The sequence below is a fragment of the Erinaceus europaeus genome, chromosome 3 (assembly GCF_950295315.1).
Source record: "Erinaceus europaeus chromosome 3, mEriEur2.1, whole genome shotgun sequence".
Taxonomy (NCBI): domain Eukaryota; kingdom Metazoa; phylum Chordata; class Mammalia; order Eulipotyphla; family Erinaceidae; genus Erinaceus; species Erinaceus europaeus.
In genome coordinates, this window is record NC_080164.1 from 30080668 (window position 1) to 30102022 (window position 21355).

The window sequence follows — 21355 nt, forward strand, 5'->3', positions numbered from 1 at the left end:
TCCTGCAGGCGTGCCCGGGAGAAGGGCGTGGCCCGACGAGCGGGCGGGCGGCGGGAAATCCCCGCGCTCACGTGGCCAGCTGGCGGAGTGGCGGAGGTGGGGGACATCCCGATTGCGGGGTGCAGGCAAGAGCTGGGTGCATGCCGGAGGGCAAGGCGAATGCAGGATACACACGGGAGGGGGGCCCGTCGTAGGGTGCTTCTGGCGGGGGGCTATCGGGGTCCGCGTACTACCCGGCGGTGGGGGTAGGGAGCCGCGTGCACGTGGAGTTGCGGGGCGGGGCCGTGAGGCTAGGAGCCCGCCGTCTCCGCCAAAGTCCGGGTCGGGCGTCCACTGTCTGGGGGGTGGGGAGGGATCGAGAGTCCTGGGAGCTGCGAGCAGAGGGCTATCTGCGCTTCCCTGGCCTGCACCCTAGTTCGTCGTTGGGAGTCCCCATCCTTTTCCATCTGCCCCATGGCTGGGACTACACGGAGAATACACTTTGCAAACTGGCCCCGCCCAAGGGACACTCGCACCTCCCACCAAGTAGATTCGCCCTCCAGCGTGTGGTAGACAGCTCTCCCATAGTTCCCTTAGGGCCGACGCGCCCCGCCCTCCACAGGTGGGGCCTGTAACCAACTGCTGCCACTTCCCCTCCCCCCCACACCTCCTCCGTTGTTGCCCACGTGCATCTCAGTGAGTAGCTGGACTGAGGGCACCTGCGGCGGCATCACCTGTGTCCAAGGCACACCTGCAGTCTGAGCTCAGGGGGCGCGTGCAGCCCCCCCCCCCGCAGCTACCTTCCTGCTGCCATCTCCATGCAAGCCCTGCTTTCTGCAAGCCTGAGGTCTGCAGCACCCCCCAACATGCTGCCTAGACTAGCTCCCAAGCTGATGTCCCCAGGACAGTGCCTCCACCAGCTAGAGGAGGGACTGGTGTGGAAGCGGACTTCAGGGCTTTAGGGTCTAAAGGTAGTTGGGATGCAGACCCTACCAGCCAGGTGACGTCAATACTCAGCCTTCATGTCTCTGTGAAACTCCATCCCTCACATGTGCAGCAGTGGGGGCTCTAGAAGGCGGTGATCTTGGGTGGAGCTGGGAGGGGTGTTTAGGAGGCAGCGCTACTGGGTGTGAGCTGGAGGGGGGGGGGCTCTAGAAGGCAGTACTTCTGGGTGTGAGCTGGAGGGGGGCTCTAGAAGGCAGTGTTCCTACTTGTGAGGTTCTAGAAGGTGGTTGAGTGTGGAGGCAGCATCAGCACTGGGTGTGGGAAGCTACCATGTGGCTGTAATCCTGCATCCCAGCTGAGGGCAGGGGCATGGAAGAAAGCCATGAACATGTGTTCCCGGACCTGTCTGCTGAGTGACTAGCAACTGAGGGGCAGGATTGGCAGGAGCTAGGGAGATTGGCTTTAGCAGGGGCTAGGGAGATCTGCTGGAGGCACAGGCCAGAAAACACCTGTGTCCTCTGCTCTTGTCCCCCTGGCCAAGGCAGCCACCGCCCCAGCTGAAGTTGCAAGCTCAGGACTGGCAGGTGGGAGCTGGCTCCAGTGGGCACTGTGCTGTATAGAGGCTGCCATCACAACTGCTTTTATTTCACTCAAGTGCAGAGGAGAGAGGCTGCCCTCCACCACAGGCCTTGAGCCCAGATCTGCCCCCTACCAGGCTCCCTGGTGCCAACAGTGTGGCAGCCCTGAGGCCTGAACAGACACTACCCAGACCACTCACATGCTTTGAGCCAGTGGTGCAGAGCTGTTTTCAGGACAGCGACTCAGGACACAGCCGTCTCCTCGTGCTTCCAGCCACCTGCACACTCAGGGCTCTGTCCATGAGGCAAGGTCCCCTGGGCTGCCCCTGGCCTCAGTGATGGGCCTCACATGCACAGTCCAGGCTGTTCTGGTGATTTCCTGTGATGAGATGACTTTGGGCTGGTTTCAGGTCCTGGTGGGCAAGGCCCTGGTGACACTTCTCCACAATCACAAAGTGTGTGCAAGAGTGCCACCTGCTGGCTGAGGTGCCTGGCATTCTAGGGAAATGGCCACAGGATGCCCTTTATGCTGCCTTGTCTCAGGAAGCCCTGGAACAGCAGGGCCTCACGGAGTGCTCCCAGAGGCCAGCAGGAGGCGTGGTCGCCAATGCTCCAGGACAAAGCCTGAATTTAGGGGAGGGATTCCACCAGCCCTGAGGCCACCACAGGAAGCACAAGCCAAGGGACAGGCACTTGGTAGCTCCTTGGGACAGGATCCATGCTGTGTGAGATCCAGGGGGCGGAGTTCCCACCCCACCTTCCTTCCAGAGTCTTCCTTCTGCCTTTGGCCTGGCCTGAGGGCCCCTTCCCACACTCAGCCCAGCTGGGCCAGCAGACGCAGGCAGGCCTGAGTCCTTTCTTCTGTGATGCGCAACTGTGTGAACTCTGGGGTCCTCAGAAAGGCAGCATTGGGGGGCAGGCGCCCCAGGCGCTGGGAGAGGAGGTGGCACTGGGCCTGGGCACGGCTGTGCAAGGCTTGGAGCTGCTCGGGGTCGCAGGGGGGTAGGGGGGCATCTGTCAGGAGCTGCACTAGGTGTGCATTCAGGTGCTTTACAAGCAGCAGAGGCTCTGCCCACAAGTTGACAGTGTCTTTGTCAAACAGGTGGTCCTCATCCCCCTGGGCAGGAAAACAGCCATCAGCCTCCAGGCCCCGCCATGTCCTGCGCTCACAGGGACTGTGGGGACACTGGGGCTTGGTGTTGGGGAGGCCCTCCATGGGTGAAGGCTGGGCATAAGTCCAGGGCCTCTAGCAAGCACTGCCCCCACCTGACCAGTGGCTCCTTCCCAAAGCTGATCCCAAGGTTCTTGGAGTACCTCCCCCACTGTGGGTGGGGAGCACCTCACTGCTGGCCACTGAGTGCCATCCCCCACTGCTCTGGAGGCTCACCCTGAAAGCCAAAAGAAAACCTGCAAGCCCCTAGGAAGGGGAAGCTTCCTGCTTGGCTGAGCACTTTCTCAGGCAAGCCCAAGAATACAGAACTGTGAGCACAGGACCCCCACCCACCCAGGCCCCCTGGTCACTTGTGGGCCAGGACCCCCACTATGGGTCCCATTACCTGCTGCTCATCCTGGCATTCCTCGAGGTCTTCGCCAAGCACCCACGTCAGTAGGATGGGCACGCTAGTGCCTAGCTGGCCCCATATCTGGAGGAGGTGGCTCAGCACAGTCAGAGCCAGGGACAGTGCCATTGAGGCGTCCAGCGGGCAGGAGGCAAAATCTGTGTGTGTGTTGGGGGGGGTGTGTGTGAGCTGGCAGCTGTGCAGGCCTGCAGGGACTGGGGAGGTTGGCTGTGCCTAGACACACAGGATGGCGCCCCCCCCCCCCAGATCTGCTCCCTTGCTGGCTGCTTCCTATTTCTGTCTCAAGGGAAGATGCTCAGGGTCACAGCATGGTGACCAGCTCCTGACCAGGCCCTGCACCATGGCAGACGTATGTGGTGCTGACCAGCCTGGCCATGTGGCTACCATGGGCACTCCTAGACTAGAAACAGGTCCTCTGAGGGTCGGGTGCTGTACCCTTAGCTGGGCCTCCCCATGCTGGCTGCCTGCCCACCACCTGCCCTACACACAGGCCCACAAGTGCAGGAAACCTCCCAGGATGCACCTGTGAGCTGACGGGTCGTCTCCTGGGACAGGGCTATTGTCACCACCTCTGAGGCTGCGTCCCTGACAGTCTGTTCCTCACTCTGCAGGAGCGCCAGCTCACTCCTCCATAGTGCCAGTGTGGCCTGCAATCCTGAAACAGGTGGTGCGAATGGGGACACACATGGGTGGGACATGCAGGGGACATGCACAGGGGCCCCTGTGAGGAGGAGCCCTGTCAGGGAAGGAGAAGCCCTGGGCCCTGCCACCATTACCATCAGGACACATTGGCTACAGATGGGAAGCAGGGACAGTGGTCAGGGCCACCAGGATGGGCGTCAGGTGGGGCAGGGGTGGGGTGCAGGCTGAGCTCAGAAGCCCCAGGCCTTTGGAGGGGGAAGGGCAGTGTCTAGGAATTAGACTTGGGGGTGGTGCCCGCAGAACCTGGGGTCTGTAAAGGGGTGCCCCAAGGTTCCTTCCTCCACCCAGCACGGACACCTACCTAGCACGAGGCAGGGCCCAGCAAGAAGATGTGCAGTGCTGGCCAGGGCAGTGGCAGCAGCCAGTCGGGACTCTGTGGGCAGCTGCTCACCGCAGGATGCAACCACCAGCTGCACCCACCGGCTCATCACAGGGGCCCCTGGGGTGCTGGTCTGAAACACAAGGTGCGGCTCAGGAGACACTGGGGCAGGGCTGGCTCACTGCGCACCAGCCATGTGTGGTCTGCAGCCTCCGGGGCACTCCCAGCTCAGGGTGCTGTGGCCCCACTCTCTAGTGCAGCCCAGCTAATGAGCCAGAGGGATGGAATGTGACCTGGTTCCCACTGAGCCCTCTGGGCAGCTCTGAGCAGTCCATATGCCCCTGCAGAAGTGAGTGCCTATTCCCCAGCTCCTTTCTCCTGGAGAACCCCAATCTCCACGACACCCCTACAGCAAGTGCCCAGCATGGTGCTAGACAGTAGGCATAGGACATGTAGCCTGAGGCCTCAGGTCAAACCTAGCACCACACTGGCCAGAGCTGACGGTGGTGCACTGACCATCTGTTTCTGTAATAGTGAACAGGTCTTAGAATAAACAAGGAAGCTTTGGGGGTATGGATGGAGAGTGAGTGCAGACTGTGGGGTACTTGAGCCTGGGAGCTGGGTCCACCGCCTCACAGGAATGGCTACTGGATAGCAGCTTCCTGGCCACCCTGAGGATGGAACCCAGGGTTTCAGGCACTGGAGGCACAGCCTCAGCCTCCATGTCCACCCCAGTCACAGGTACCTTCCTGTCTCCTGTTGCTTACTCTGAGAGCAGACCCAAGCCCTCATATGACCTCTGACCCCTGACATCTGCACTGCTGCAGAAGGTGAAGGAAGAGTCACTCTGGGGAGTAAGGGATAGATCTACCCAGGCTTGAGGGCAGAGGTACCCTGGGTGACGCTACAGATTGGGTCAGCAGGATGCTCACCTCCTTGCAAGGCTGTAGCAGGAGGGCTAGCACTCTGGATGCGAGCCTCAGGGCCATGTACTGGGCTTCAGACCTAGAGGAGGGAGCCAGGGACAGAGGGACATCAGCAAAGGAAGAAACAGGGCTCTGCCCCAGAGATGATGGGTGTGGGTGCAGGGCCCCATGGACATACTGCTGGTCACCTTGCCCCTGCCCCTTGGCCCAATTCACCTCTTCTGAGCAGCAATGTCCAGTGTCCAGCTCAGGATGGCCTCTGGGGTCAGGTTCTCACAGTGCTGCATCTGGGGCAGCCATTGCCCAGGGTCCAGGCTGAGAAGGACACTGAGGACCTGTGTGTGTGGGGAGATGGCAGATTTATGAAGAACACTATGGGGAAGGGGCTCTCCACAACCCCAAGACCACCCCCTGACGCCTGTGGGCACGGGGTGGGCTGGGTGGAGCCCAAAGGGCCGCCATGTGGGGACCTGCCTGGTGGAGACACTGGGGGTCCTCTTCGTGCACAGCCAGCTTCATGAGCGCCCTGGCCACGTCACTCCCCAGGGCTGCCAGCCTGTCCTTGCAGGGGTGTATGGCCAAGAGCTGGGCCCCCAGGGCTTGCAAGGTCTGCAGGCGCATCTCAGGGAAGCTGCTCCCCAGCAGCAGGACCAGGGGGGCTGGGGTGCGCCCCTGAACCCTGCCTGGGGCCCTGCAGGCTGCGGTGATGGCGAGCCTGGCAAGGCTCTTTAAGTACTGGGGCAGGCCGGGGGCAGCCCAGGCTGAGGGGAAGCCTGTCTTCAGCTCCGAGTCTTCTAGGATCCCACTGACATGCTTCCAGAGTTCTGGCTGCCCTGGAGCTGTAGGTAAGATGGGCCATTGTGCCCAGGTCTATGGGATAGAGGACCACTATACCCAGGGCCATGGGACAAAGGGGCCACTGCACCTGGGTCCATACAAGGCACACAAGAGGCAGAGGAGCCACACCGAGGGGCACACCAACCCACGATGAGGATACACTGAGGGGCACACACACCCTGGTGTGGACCCAGGCAAGAGCAGACCTCAACCCCAAGGAGTGTGAGGGCTGCAGTGAGGGGACATCCTCAGAGCATACAGACAGGGAGAAGGCAGCCAGAGGGACCACAGATAAAGGACAACTTTATCCTGTGAGTTCAGGATAAAGTTCCGGAGTGGCCCACAAGCCACTGCTGAGTTGTGGTGTGGTGACAGGCCAGGGTTTGAGCCTGGAGCCCCCAGGCCCCCTCCTGCATGTGGGGACATACCTGGCCCAAGGCCCCCGGTGGGTGTGTCCAGGCAGTGGGCCAGCAGGAGCAGAATGTCCAGGTACACAGCCCGGGTCACCAGGCATGGATTCTGCCTGAGAGAGAACAACAGACATGGGTGCGGCCCTGCCCCTGGGCTGAATGGGATAACAGCCCTGGGTGGTCACTGATGCCACCCAGGGCAGCTGGGGGCTCCTGGACAAATGCACGAGAGGACTCCCTGAAGGCCGCCTCACAGCCAGCCATGCAACAGGTGGAGATCACCATACTTTGCTGTTCCTACCAACCCTCACTTCCAGAGAGAACCCTGGGCAGCTCAGCACCCCACCCCACCTCCACCCCACCCCCACCAGCACAGGCATGTACCTCTTGGCCAGCCACACTTTGGCCTGTGCACAGACCAGCACGGTGGCCAGCTCCTGCTGGCAGTGGGCGCCCCCCCGGGGCTTGGCATCTGAGAAGGCATGCAGCAAGTGAAGAACCTGGGTCAAGGGGTGCAGATAGTGAATGGGGCACTGAATACCCCGCCCTTCAGGGTGCCAACACCTCGACACACAGACCAGCAAACCCTAGCAACAGGGCAGAACAGGAGCTCACGGGCAGGCCAGGGCTGCAGAACAGGAGCAGGCTGGGGGTTTCCCCTGCCTAGAAGCTGCCTCCAGACCCGCCTCCACCAAACCCAGAGCCCAGGGGCAGAAACTCCATGTCCACAAGTCACCTTCAGAGCCTTCTGCCTATATGCATGCAGACAACAGTTGGACAAACTCTCAGCACTGCAAAGCAGCCTCCTCCCTCATAAGACCACCCCCCGGAGATGGTCTGTGGGGGCCAACTGGGCCCACCACCCAGCACCTGAGCCCACTGCACCTGTAGTCCAGGGGTGTGCCTGGACATGCCTCTTGGCATCCCCAAGGCCAGGTTGTGGCTTCTGACAGGCCTCCACTCTGCCCACACCTGCTCCCAGGCCTGGCAACCACTCACCTGGAGCAGTGCTCCATGGATGTGGTTCTGCCGGATGCTGCGATCGGTGGGGTTGGGCAGCTTGGCCAGCAGAGCACGGACAGTAGTGGGCACTGCCTCTGTTGTGACAAATGGCACCAGGGCTCGAGCGGCCATTTCCCGGAGGCGGTAGACAGGGGAGCGGCCACACCTGGAAGGGTCATGGGCACACTGGTCAGTGTCCTTTCAGACTCGGCTGCCCTCAGTGCACAAGTAGACAGACAGATGGGCCCCTTGCCCCTCAGATCTGTGTGGCTGGGATGAGGACACTGAGCGGGTAGTAGGCTTCCCTAGGAACATGTGGAAGGACGGAGAAGATTCCTCCTGGGGAATGCCACCAGGCCACATCTTACACAGACCTCCCCGCCACTCCCGCCCCTAAGCATTGAGCTCCCAGCCCTAGCCTGGTGCAGTGATCACTCTTCCACAATCAGTTTGGGGGAGGGAGGCATGGCATTCCAGAAGGTGGGGAGCATGTTTGGGACTTAGCAAACGGATAGTCTAGCATCAGTGGGCTGCATGGGGGAGGCGAGGCAGCAACAGTAGGGGCCGTGTGTCAGGTAGAAGCTGCCCTGCCTGTGGCCTAAGGGGGCATGACCTCACACAGGAAGAGGCCATGTCTGCACCTAGCTTAGCACCCAACACACAGAAACACCAGGGAAAAGCAAACACCCTCCTGTGTCTCAAGGCCAACAGTCTTAAGGCAAGTCAGGCTCCACACTCACCTGGGGTGTGGCTCAGAATATTGCCTGCGGGCCTGGCTGGGACCCAAGCACTGTCTGTGCCTAAGGGCTGCTCTGGTCACTCTCAGAGCAGGAGGAGTTCTGGGCACCCAAGTGGGGCTATTATTTGAGAAGCCAACCAATTCCTTCAAGCCTAGTGCTCTAGGGTCTTGTCCAACTCTGTAACTGAGGCTCTGAACTCCCTTTTTCTGTCCTCTGTCACTGTGGGCAGAATGTCCAGGCAGATGAGGAACAGGGCTCATGCCTTCGTCCCTGGGTCTAGCCCTCCTCCTCCTCCTCCCTCTCCTTGTCTCTCCTCTCTGGGTCTCGCCTTCTTCCTCAATGGCTCTGTGCTCAGGAAGCATTCCTTCAGGCACCTCTAAACAGAACCCATGCTCTGTGCCACACCAGAGCCTGAGCCTCAGCTGAGCACTCCAGTGCCACCACACAGCCAGGACATGGGGCCCAGGACACCCACTGGCCTCCAGCACCCAGGGCTGATACTCTCTTGGCACCAAGCCCTTCCAGCTTGTGGGAAGCATGTGGGGTTTGGGCAGGAAGCAGAGAAGGCAGGTGCTGGGTCTCTGGTTTTCCCTTTCTTTTCACCAGAGCACTGCTCAGCTCTGGTTTATGGTGGTGTGGAGAATTGACCTTGGGACTTTGGAGCCTCAGGCATAAAAGTCTCTTTCCATAACCATTACACTACATACCCTCCCCCCCCCCCCCAGCTTTCTGGAATGGAGAGGGTGAGGTCTGTGAGCAGAGTGGACACAGGTGGCCAGTCTATGCCAGAGCAGGACAGTCTTTTCAATGGACCCCAAGGAGCACCAGCTCTGCTCAGACCTGCAGACCTGGTGTCACACAGCATGACATCACAACCAGCACCAACCCTGGCAAGCTCTTAGGAGGGCAGAGGCTCTCCACCCAGGAGGGACACCCAGGACATGCTGCCTGTTGGCTGGCTGGGGCTTACACCTCGCCCAGGTTGCTCTTAGCAGCAAGGCAGACATCAGAAAGGGTTTGGGCAGCCCCAGGGCAGCACTCACCTCATGATGAAGGGTTGGAAAGGAGCCAGGCTGAGGGCAGAGCAGCTGCCATCCATGGGTGAGGGGTACAGCCTCTCCAGTACCAGCAGCAGAAGGAACATGCCAGGGTGACGGTTCAGCTCCCAGGTGTCCCTGCAGTCAGGGGGAGAGAAGAGGAAAGGAGGGAGGCCTTGGGGACACCACACTGCCCCTAGGGCAGGGTGTTATCCCCAGTGTGTACTGTTAAACACATAGACAGGCCAAAAGCTAACATCCCTGTACAGTGTCTTCAGCAGGTCACAGTCCCCCCACCCCCCCCACTTGGGACCAGTGATGCAGAGTCATAGTGAGGCAGGACAGTGCCAGAGAAGGCCTGTCCCTGCAGCTCCCACAGTGCCACCCACCGTCCAGGCCACATCGTGCTGGCTCCATGGTGGCACAGTCACAGTCTTGGTGTCAGAGAGGGTGCAAGAGGCCAGCACAGACAGCATCAAACAGGCCAGACCAAGTGGAATCAGAGCCAACAAGTACTTAAAGGTATGAGATGAGAATTTCACATGGCTGGGCAGACCCTCTCCATGAGGGTCTGGCCACAGGACAGAGGGGAAGGCCCTCTAGAGTCCCTCTCTGCTCTTCTAGCTGGCCTCACTCTGCCCCTTTTCCTTCTTACCTGTCCACATTGCTGGACACGGCCTCCAGCTGTTTGAGGAGAAAGGGGTAGAGCTCTGGGAAACGAGAGAAGAATTCACTCCCTGTCATCCTGTGGAGGAATGAAGAGAGGAATCACAGCTGCGTTTTCCCTATGATATGCAGTGAAATATTTTATATGGCTGTTTTCAGGGAGGGTGGCTGAGGTGATCTGGTTATCTATTTCAGAAAGAGCAAAACCTGCACTTTAAGAATCTGACAGCCGCAGGCTGGGCAGTGGTGCAGCAGGTTAAATGCACATGGCACGAAGTGCAAGGACCGGCATAAGGATCCCAGTTTGAGCCCCCGGCTCCCCACCTGCAGGGGGGTCACTTCACAAGTGGTGAAGCAGGTCTGGAGGTGCCTATCTTTCTCTCCCCCTCTGTGTTCCCTTCCTCTCTCCATTTCTCTCTGTCCTACCCAACAATGACAACAATGATAAACAACAAGGGCAACAAAAGGGAAAAAAAAGTAGCCTCAGGAGCAGTGTATTTGTAGTGCAGGCACTGAGTCCTGGTGATAACCTTGGAGGCAAAAAAAAAAAAAAAATGATAGCCAATAAAAAGCACACATTCCATTTTGATTCTGGAAGAACTCTCAGCTCTGACTTGCCTAGGAGTGCATGAGAGACCGGCACCTGCAGCCATGGTTCTGTCCTGAGATGCCAGTGATTTGTCTGCCCTGAGGTGTCAAGAGGCTGTGGGTCTGCTCTGAGGTCCAGAGGTTCACTCAGCATGTGTTGACAGGCTTGAAGTGAGTCCGTTGGCTTGGGGTACAGGCAAGGTTAACTGAGTAACTACACTCTCTCAGCAGCTTCCAGAAGAAGGGGGGGGGGAGGTTGTGGTGTAGGGAGGCAAGGACCCACAGCCAGCAGCGGCACGAATCTGGGGAGACACCCCTCTCTTTAACTCTTCCAACGACCACCGCCTGGTCCCCAGCATGCTGCTTCTGCCACCTGTCCTCAGACCTGATCACATGAAGCATGGCCAGCTGGCAGGACCGGCCAGTCCCAGAGCAGGTCACTACAAGCAGGGAGGGCCCTGGAGCCCATGGTTGGAGCACAGCCATCAAAGTGCATCTATAGCAGAAAGCATTCAGGGAAGCTTTGATTCAGGGAGTGACCAGTGGGCAGGTTATTAGTACCATGAAAACACAGGCCGTGGTGGCCAGCGAGAATGTTTGTTCTAGCCGCTTCATCGACAGGAAAGCGAAATCCAGATAGAATGGCCTTCCCCGTTTCTCTCAAGTATTTATTTTAGGGCCAAGCAGGATAAAAGAATGTTTTGTCAAGTCAGTGAACTGAACTATTATGCTTACTGTTCTGGAATTTACAAGCACTACATCTACTGAAGGCAAATTCTAACAGTCCATCGTGATCCCTCCACCCCAGAGAGAACCCTGTCTTCTTTTGGGTTCATGAAAACACAGACACTACACATTAATGGATGCTTCTTCCAGCAACTCTGGAGTGGACACTCACACCTTCAACTGCTGACACAGCGAGTCTATACTTGGCCTGAGAGGATGGGCCTGCAGCTCATGGACAGTCTTCTGGGGTGGGGGTGGTGGGGGCCAGCAGTGCACTCTGACTTAAGACTCCCCCTGCACTTTGACACCGCGGTGCTGGGAGTCTGACAGCTTCTCTCAGAGCCCCGGGAGGTGGGCCAGTGGGCAAAGCACTGACTGCAGGTTCCTCGTTCAACCCGACACTGTGTGTGCCAGACCACAGTAGACTGCTTCCCTGGCCAAGTCAGGGGCGTGTTCATCTCTTTTGGTCCTGGGCCCTGCTCGTGCTGGACACAGAGTGTGTGAGGCCAAGGTTGCAGGGCATTTCTGCTGGGGTCAGGAGTGAGGTACACTGAGCCCTGAGCCTCTGCAGACATAACAGCCGGCGGGCACGGCTCAGTGTCTGGCTGAGCTCAGCTCTGTGGATTCTTCCAGTCTGCTGGGTGCAAGCACTACCCAGTCAGACAGTAGTGCAAGCACTACTCGGTCAGGCTGTGGGGCTACAAGCCTGTGCCTGAGCAGAGGTCTGCACCAGATGCCCCAGTGGGCAGATCCCTGTCCCCACAGGACTGGAGCTAGCCCTTAGGTGCCTCCCTATCCACTCAAAGCAGAGCTCCTGAGTTTTGAGGGCAGTGACTCCTTGTTACTTGAAAGCCAAAGATCTTTGTTCTGCAAAAGCCAATGATCTTTCCCCACCCACCTCGAGACAGGCCCAGGGATGCACTGAGCTGGGACACATGACCCTGGGTTGACACACTGCTGCGCCACCCCCCCACCCCTCACCCCAGTGGTGGCACCATGGATGATTCTACTCAGGAGCTAGGCCAGGGGTCAGATCTCCATGCAGCAGGGCGGTGCAGAGTCAGACCCCTGAGGGCATGGCTACCTCCTCCCCAGCCCTAGTGGGAACTGGACAGAGGCTGTGAGGGTGCAGGCAGTCCCTGTTCCTAGCACAGAGCTTAGGCTGGTGGCCAGGGATTCAACCAGTACTAGCTCTGCCAAAACAAGCACTGGAGCGTCAGAGCTCTTGTGAAGGGGAAAGGGAGGAAAGGGGGGGCGGGGAGGCCAGTTTGATAGCAGCCTTTCAGTGAGCATCAAGGTTTGGGCAAAGCTCATGCCTCCTTGCTCCTCAGGAACCATGGGACCTGGCTTGTATGGACAGATGGCAGTGACAGCCCCATGCAACTCAGCCTTCACAGATCTGACTGGTGGGCTCCCAGAAGCTAGGGTCCCCTCGCTTTCCTGCTCCTGTATAGGGGTAGGAGCTTCCTACTGCCAGCATGCAAGAATGGGTAGGGCTGCAGATGGGGGTGTGGCTTGGGTAAGGGGACACTCCTGGAGCTCAAGGAGGAAAACCACTGCACAAAGGTGGGCTCTGAGGACCATGTTCTGAGGACGATGTTCGGCACACAACTGATGCTTTCAGAAGCTGCCAGCCGAGGACACCGTGGGGCCCCATGCAAACGTGTGATGACAACAAGGGCCACGAGGTGTGTCATCACTGCTCTTCCCAGAGCTCTGCCCAGTTTCTGCTTATAGCAGAAGGGGACAAGAGGGGACAGAGCTTGTGGTCCGGGAGGTGGCACAGTGATAAAGCTTTGGACTCTCAAGCATGAGGTCCCGAGTTTGATCTCCGGCAGCACATGTGCCAGAGTGATGTCTGGTTCTTTCTCCTAAATAAATAAAATCTTAAAAAAAAAAAAAAAAAAGAGGGGGCAGAGCTGCAGGCCTTAGCAAGGCTCATACCAGGCTTCCAAAGGGCTCCAGGCCTCTAAGCCACAGGCAGGAAGGGCCACCTGCCATGTAGACTTAACCTTTTCTCATGGCCAACCACTTCCACTCAAGGGAGCAAGCAGCCAAACCATACTTCCCTCAAGGCCCCGAAGGAAAGCAGCTTCTTTCTCATGAGTGAGTGAAGATTCTAGAGTAAAATGAGAACTGACCCAATACTCATTCAGTCTGCTCCCCAGCCGCCCAGCCTCCACACTGCTGACCCCACAGAAGATACCCTCTGCCTGTGTCCCGAGTGCAGGACCTGTAGACCTCAATGAAAGTGGTCCCACCCCACAGAGTTAGGTTTTGAGCAAAGGGAGTTGGGGCACTGCCCAGTGCCTGCAGAGAGAGTGCCCTCATGCTCACAGCAGCTCTGGGCAGAGTGGTGGCCCGATGAGAGGACATGCCCAGTGGCTTCCAGTCAGGATGGGTGTCAGAGCCTGTGTCCTTGCACTGGCACTACTTTGCCATCTGTGTCCCGGAGGGTGGGGGTCCTGCTGTCCAGACTTCTACCTGCACTTCCTCCCAGATAGACCAGCCCAAGCCCTTCATGATCTCAGTACCAGACACTCACCCCCAAATCTGCTCCCCCCAGGTGCAGGAGGCCGTCCTCCCTCCTGGGGGGGCTCTGTGAATGTGCCTCAACCTTGGTTTCCAACCTCGACCATGTGTCCCCAACTATGAAGAGCTGTCCGGGCTCATCATGCTCCCCAGGCCAAGAAGTGCTTCCTGCCTGCTTGTGCCGCCCTCTCTCGGGTGCAGAGTGGAGGATGCTGCCCATGGCTTCACAATAGTGATGGACAGATTAAGAAGAGAAGAAGAAGCAGAAGCAAGGGCTGCAGGCCCTGAGCTGTGAGCCTTGGCCGGGCCCATACCAGGCTTCCAAGGGGCCCCAGGATTGAGGTCCAGCTGGGCACAAGACTATAGGCAGCACCCACAGGGGCAGCAGGGAGGGACACTGGGCAGAGAGGGGAAGAGCACCCATGGGAGAAGCAGGGAGTCTAAACTTAGTGACATATTGAGAAAAGCTACACAGGACATTTCAGGAAGATCTGAAGAAGGTGCAAAGGAGTAAAAAGTAACACCTGAGATGAGAAGCAGCTCCCACCTGGGCCCCTGCCTTGCGGTGCTCTGAAAAGGCCTTGATGGATGATGGGCCCACAGGCGCACTCTGCCCAAAGGGCGAGGATGGCCACATGGGCTGACCAGGAAGGACAGACTCCACAAAGCACTGTGCTCTGAGTGAACCCGAGACAGCAAGCAAGATCCCAAAATGGATACTGGCCAGGACTCTATTTTGTAAAATACACAGCTAGCAAGAGATGGAGCTACTTACCTATTTTTTTTGGAAAGTTCATCCCTTCCCCTTTTTACTCCAAATATTCTCGTGATCAAGGTACTAAAGAGCAGTGTGGATGAATTTCTCACCTAGTGGAAAAATAAATAGACAAGGGTAAAAAATATTGGCAACTTGAAATGAACATTTATGATGTCCAAACTAGACATTTTCTGTTAGCTGGCATGGAGCTGAAGTAAACAAGGTCTGATGTGTTTATAAAAGACACTTTTGAGAAACTTCACAGTAACTGACCCAGAGAGGATCTCTAGAACTGGGCTCTTGGGTCTGACCACAACATACCCAGCTTCTTTCTGCTGAGCATCAGAACAGCACCAAGCACAATCACTCTTTGCACTCTGGTTCTCAAAGAACACCTGCTTAGGAAGCTGTGTGGGGCTGGGTGGGGTCAGCAGGTGGAGCACACTGCTGAGAAAAAGAGAGGCCCTGGAGTCAGCCCTGGCACCCCAGTAGAGCGCCACGGACGGTGCCAAGGAGCTCTAAGGGTGCCTCACCTCTCTCTTTATTTACCTCCCTCCCTACCTAAAGGCACAGACTAAACACTGGGCAGGAAGGGAGCTCGTATCACACAGCCTTGAGTTCAGCCCCAGCACATCACTGAAAGAACTCCACATTCTCACATTCTACGACAACAAAGGCCCAGTGAAGAGGTAAAGAACACTTCTGTCTTTGAGCACTAGCCAGTGAGGACACACCTGCAAGTCCCAGCTCAGAGCCAGCATGGCCATCATGGCCACAGAGACACTGAGCCCCCTCAGAGGGGCTAGTGGCCTGATGCAGCAAGACCCTATTGGCCACCTTAACCCTGGAGCTAGCTTAGCTGACCAGCTACTCAAACCATGAGGAAGTAGATGTCATAGTGGACACAGATGCTCTCAAGTGATGGCTGATGTGCTAGACATTTTGCTGCATCACAGGGCATGCTGTCACAGGTGCTGTCGTTGTGGGCAGACAGATGACACTGTAACTGCCCACACACCTCTGCCCGCCTATATACAATGGCCAGCACAGGGCAGGCAGTGTCCAACCTTGCCCACGGCAGCTTCACTGTATTAGGTCAGGTCACAACAGAGAAGAGGGGGACAGGAATGACTGTCAAAGTCAGACCCAGGGCTGAGAGTCACAGATCCTCCCCGTGGGTGTGACCGCTCCACTGGACAGTCACTTTCAGTTGAGCTTGTGCCAGAGGGCATCCAGACCAGTGCTACCAGAGCTGCTGCTTTTTCCAGAGAAGCCAGAGTCTTGGGTTTCTTTTTTTTTTTTTTTAATATTTATTTATTTATTCCCTTTTGTTGCCCTTGTTGTTTTATTGTTGTCGTCATTGTTGGATAGGACAGAGAGAAATGGAGAGAGGAGGGGGAGAGAGGGAGGGAAAGACAGACATCGGCAGACCTGCTTCACCACCTGTGAAGCGACTCCCCTGCAGGTGGGGAGCTGGGGGCTCGAACCGGGATCCTTACACGGGTCCTTGGTTTTGCGCCACCTGCACTTAACCTGCTGTGCTACCGCCCGACTCCCAGAGTCTTGGGTTTCTATGTGAAATCTTACTGTTTTGCAATGCTGGCAACAACTTAAAGGAGGAAAAACCCGTGGTGATGCCAAATCACACACTGTGGGAAGCCAGAGGGGAGTCCAGCAGAACCTGGGGTGGTGGGGCTCTGCTGGCCTGTCACAGAGCCACGGGACTGGCCAATACTAGATGGGAGGAGGGGAGGAGGGGAGGGCCTTCCCACATAAGACAGGGGTCTCAGAAAGGAGGATTGTAGGGAAGAGGGGCAGGGCCATCCCACAGAGGCCCCCTGGTGCCTTGATGGCTTGTGGGTGGATGTGATCATGCTTCCTCATCAACCACAACCATCCTGCCGAGTCCAGCAGGTAACACGAAATGGTGACATCCTACCCCTCATCACTGTTCTCAGGAAACATCTCCCCCCCTGCTTTTTAATATCTATCTATCTATCTATCCATCTATCTGTCTATCTACTTTTATAACCATTGGGGCTAGAGCTGGGGCTCAAGGCCGTACAAGAAATCTATTGACTTCTCTTATCAGTCATGTTTTCCTTTATTATATTATTATTATTATTTGATAAGACAGGGTTGGGGAAATATCATAATGGCTATGGAAAAAGTCTTCCCTGCCTGAGGTTCTGACGTCTCAAGTTCAATCCCCAGCACTACCATAAGCCAAAGCTGAGCAGTACTCTGGTAAAAATAATAGTAATAATAATAATAATTTGATAGAACAGAGAGAAATTGAGAAGGCAAAGAGAGTCACCTACAACCCTTCTCATGAAGCTTCCTCCTGCAGGTAGGGAGCAGGAGCTTGAACAAGGGCCCTTGGGCATGGGGACATATGTACTCTACCCACTTTAAGCAGAGTTTTCCTTCATCAGCTCCTTGGTTCTGCTGATGCTCAGTGGTTATCTGAGTGTCTGCCAGTGCTCAGAATGAGTGCAGCCACGGCAGCCTCCCCAAGGGTGCAATCAGTGACCTTTGACGCTATTTCTAGTGTTAATCTTCCTTCCTGTGAGTCAATCTTCATGTCAGGAGCTTCCCCATCTGGCTGTTACCCTGGCCATGAAGCTAGAAACTCACTCCTGAGAGGTCCCCACACTGCCCGCTTCTGTGCTGGGTGGCACCAGCCTGTCCCTAAGGAGCCTGGACAGTCCAAGTCTGTCACTCATGGACTTTCATGCCTGGCTCTGGCACATCACAGTACCCAGCTCCTCTCAAGGTCAGCTATGTTGCAGAATGTTATCACATTTTATAGCTGGATAATACTAATACTCCACCAAATGGATTTAACACATTTAAGGTTCATCTTAATTCACATGATATATATTCATATTCTCCTCTCATGAGGCAAGGAAAACCAGAGCTCCATTCTAGCACATGTGCTGCTCAGGACTGAACTAGGGGTCTCAGGTCCTGTGCTCTATCTGCTAACTCATTTCCTTGGTTAACATATTTTTGAGGGGGTGGTGCTGGTGTCACCACCAGGGCCTTACCACTTCAAGATGACTTTTTTTCACATAGAATAATCCTGCAGCACCAGAACTTCCCCATTGGGAAGAGCACTGGGGCTGGCTCAGACCAAACCTGCATGTGTGCCTGAGAAAGCAGGCTCATTACCCAGGTGCGCTATCTTGTTGGCTCCAGAGAACACTGCTAAGATCTGCTCACAGCCTGATGGACATTCTGAGGGTGTGACTGACTGCTCTAGGGCTGCTGTGCACAATGCTGCCTTTGATGGTGGTGGTGACGCTGCAGGATATTGTACACTCTGATGGTTCAAGGGACTACTTTTACAAGAGACAGTGGCCATTTGGACAGACTAACGACAGCAGAACCTACGTCCAGCACAGAGTTTGTGTGTATGTGTGTGTGTGTGGGGGGGGGTAGTTATAAGCCCTGTTGGTGCAGTAGGTGACGTGTGTGGTGTTACTTCAGGGCAGGCGGTGATGATAAAGGCACAGAGTGCAAACCTCAAAGTAATCACTGAATGAAAAACATAGTGGTAGCTAACAGACCAGCTGAGAAGTGCGGGTGGAGGCAGAGACAGTGAATAGCACAGAGTGGTCTGACCCAGGGACTTAGGAACCCCCTCCTCCACCAAGAGGCCCATGCAATGAACACTGTGGGCACTGTGGCAGCACCCCAGCTCACAGGAGACGGAGAGGCAGACCTCTGCACCAGGAGGCCATGCTGGCCAAAGTAGCATGGATTCCAGAGCCCCTGTTTAGATTCCGACAACGTGCTGCACAGAGGCAGTGAGAATCGCAGTGCAGCGGCTCTCCTCAGGTAGTGTTGACAGCTAGCAGAAAGAGACCAGGAGGACAGCCAGTCAGTGAGGAGAAAGCAAACAAACTCACCGGCCAGACCGGGGATGTGAAGCCCAGAATCGCAGCCTTCATGCCCTCAGCCACGTAGGGAATGACGCCTTCTCCCAGGCGGGTGTCTCTGAACAGGGCCCTCAGGATGTTCAGAGAATGAACCTGGAACAAAGCGCAGTGTCAGCTTTGCTGGATACCACAGTGGTCACCCCAGAGCTGTGTGGACCCAGGAACACCACCTGAAAGCCACAACTGGCAGATGGGAAAAGAGGCTGGATCACAGACCAGCAGCATATTAAATTGCCCAGTAACTGGTAACTGGTTTCTCAAAACGTAGATTCATACAATCTAGTAAAGAAAAGGTGGATCTCATCAAAAGGAACCAAGGGGGTTTGTAGGGGGTGAGTAACTCCTCTGAGGAGGCCCATGCAGTGAATGCTGTGGGCACTGCGACAGCACCCTGTTCACACGAGGCCACACTGCCCAGAGTAGTACATAGACTCCAGGAGTCCTTGTGAATATGGGCTTCACAGAAACAGAATAGAAAATCCTGGCATTTGTATGGAAGCACAAAAGACCTCCTGCAACCCCGTACTGTGCTGCAGTGAGAGGCTGCTGCTGTTCCCGACTCTGCAGAGAAGGAAACACCAATCAAAGGATGTGGAAGAACAGGCAGAAAAACCCCAACGTCAATAAGCCAGTAAAACCAATTAAAACCAGCAGCGAAGACCAGACACAAAGCTCCATTTCTACACAAAACTATATTACAAGTCCAACTGATAAAACAAAACAAAACAAAAAATCTAAAGATTAAGAATTGGGTCCAGGGTGGAGGGTAGATAGCATAATGGTTACGCAAACAGACTCTCATGCCTGAGGCTCCAAAGTCCCAGGTTCAACCCCCTGCACCACCGTAAGCCAGAGCTGAACAGTGCTCTGGTTAAAAATAATAATAATAGGGAGTCGGGCTGTAGTGCAGCGGGTTAAGCGCAGGTGGCGCAAAGCACAAGGACTGGCAAAAGGATCCCGGTTTGAACCCCGGCTCCCCACCTGCAGGGGAGTCGCTTCACAGGCGGTGAAGCAGGTCTGCAGGTGTATATCTTTCTCTCCTCCTCTCTGTCTTCCCCTCCTCTCTCCATTTCTCTCTGTCCTAACCAACAATGACAACAACAATAATAACTACAACAATAAAACAACAAGGGCAACAAAAGGGAATAAATAAAATTAAAAATAAAATAAAATAAAATAAAAATATAAAAAAAAATAATAAAAGAATTGGGTCCAAAATTATCTTTGCATGCTAGGTGCTGTGGTGTCTCTCCTCCCCTATATTTCTATCTCTGTCTCTCTAGGTGAAAATGTTGGTTTGGGAGTAGAGAAATCAGGCATACTAGAGGCCCAGCTCCACGAGTGGGAAGGCTGCCCGGGGAAGATCAGGCTCAGTGCTGAAGGCATTGCAGAAAGAGAAGGATGAGGCAGGGAGGAAGCCACAGAGCAGGTTCTATCTTGATGCTCAGCTTCTTAAACTTGGAAATTACTTCAGAGATGCTCATTATCCACTGCTCACTGTTACATGCAGAAATATTCAGACACATGATAAGATGAATGAGAAAAAGGCTAGGGGTGGAGAGAAAGAATGTAAATCACCAGCAATGCTAGGAGGGTCACCAAAGGCAGCTCTTTAAATTTGATGAATCTAATAAAATGGATCTCCCAGTGCTGTTAATCACCTGGAGGCAAAATAAGGTAATATCTATCCAGTGTTCTTAGACACCAAGTTCCATTATTCTCAGATGCCCTTACAGAAAGTGATACTTAAAAAAAAATTCAACTGTCTAGTCTATTTTGTGGCAAGACCAAAAACAAACCAGCAAAGCTCCACCCATCTGAGTAACAAGATGCAAAATCCAAGCTGTCCCGAGTCTGTCTTTAGCACCGCTTTGTACTGGGCTCTGTGTGACCTGTACCTGGGGGACGGTGCTGGGCAGCTCATCACCAGGGGCAGCCAACGACAGTAACTCCCTCATTGTCATTTTCAACAGGGTCATTTTGCCTTTCTTAGGTTCAGATGCCAACAGTGCCTGTGGATAAACAAGGCTGAAATCAACAAGTTGTGGCTTCTCAGAATCAGCCCCAGAGGTAGTCCCTTAACCATGTGGTCCAGAGGCTGAAAATGGTTCTTGCTGACATCCATTAGGTCTTTGATAAACAAGCTGTCATCTTCAGCGACAATGTCACCCGGGGAGATGATGTCCAGGGATGGTGGTACCTGGATATAGAAGGGGATCCCTGCACTGCGCCGCGTGGCACAGAGCTTGGAGGAGGGGTTGCTGCTCCGGATCTCCACTAAGACTTCTTGCAGCCAGTGCTCGGGCAGCTGCTGCAGGTGGGCATCCGGGCACCTGCAAGGCAAAATCCAGCTCAGCATCACTCTGGCACATGCGATGCTGGGGAATCGAACCATGGGCCTCAAACCTGAGAGTACAGTGCTTTGTGCACTGTGCTACCTTTGGGCCACTACTTCAAATGTGCTTAAACATAACTGCCCTGCCATGTTGCCTTATCCTACAAAAACAGTATATTCATTGAGACAGAGACAAGATTTTTTAGAAGGGTCATAATTCAACTTCAGCAAAACTAACATATAAAAATTAAATAGGAAGGTCAAAGCAAAGATATTCTAAAACTAAGGAAGTTGTTCTGCAGAAATGTCACTGGTTTCTCATCTCTACTGAGAAGTAGATAACTTTCAGAAACACATGTGGGCTTCTTTTCTTCTTTATTTGGTTTCAGATAGGCCACCTCAGCTTCTAACTACACACTGAAAATGGCAGTTCTAATCAAGACATACCATGCATGGAGCAAGTCATATCTGAACAGCTTACTCTAAAGGAGAGTTTTCTTGGGTTTGACACAGAGCCTAGAAACTATTATCTCAGCCATAAATGTTAGGGTCAACCCCCCCCCCCAGCAGACAGAGACAGAAAGGCAGAGTGAGAGAGACCACAGCACTGACACAGTGGGGCTGGGCTAAAACCTGGGGCATATACATGGCAAAGCAGCGCACTGTCCCAGGAATTTATTTACCAGCCCAGATTCTGATCTGAAAGGCTTTCCTCAGCAGAGCCAGAGCTGTCACCACAGTCAGTGACTGTG

At 55.2% G+C, this 21355-nt stretch overlaps 1 protein-coding gene across 2 annotated transcripts in view; it reads right to left on the minus strand.

The window, feature by feature from the left end:
- Positions 1–1548: 1548 nt before the first annotated feature.
- THADA (THADA armadillo repeat containing) overlaps positions 1549–21355 on the minus strand; it is a 67417-nt gene continuing 47610 nt past the window's right edge. The window contains exons 23-38 of one of the 2 annotated variants that reach the window (XM_060186945.1): positions 20469–20601; positions 20167–20280; positions 18239–18361; positions 14343–14434; positions 9711–9800; positions 9062–9193; positions 7276–7444; positions 6661–6776; positions 6295–6389; positions 5504–5868; positions 5246–5364; positions 5036–5108; positions 4086–4236; positions 3606–3737; positions 3059–3219; positions 1549–2619 (exon numbers count right to left, since the gene is read on the minus strand). In XM_060186945.1, coding sequence (XP_060042928.1) covers positions 2317–2619; positions 3059–3219; positions 3606–3737; positions 4086–4236; positions 5036–5108; positions 5246–5364; positions 5504–5868; positions 6295–6389; positions 6661–6776; positions 7276–7444; positions 9062–9193; positions 9711–9800; positions 14343–14434; positions 18239–18361; positions 20167–20280; positions 20469–20601 — 2368 coding nt within the window. In that variant the 3' untranslated portion in view covers positions 1549–2316. The other variant, XM_060186944.1, reaches the window with a different exon arrangement.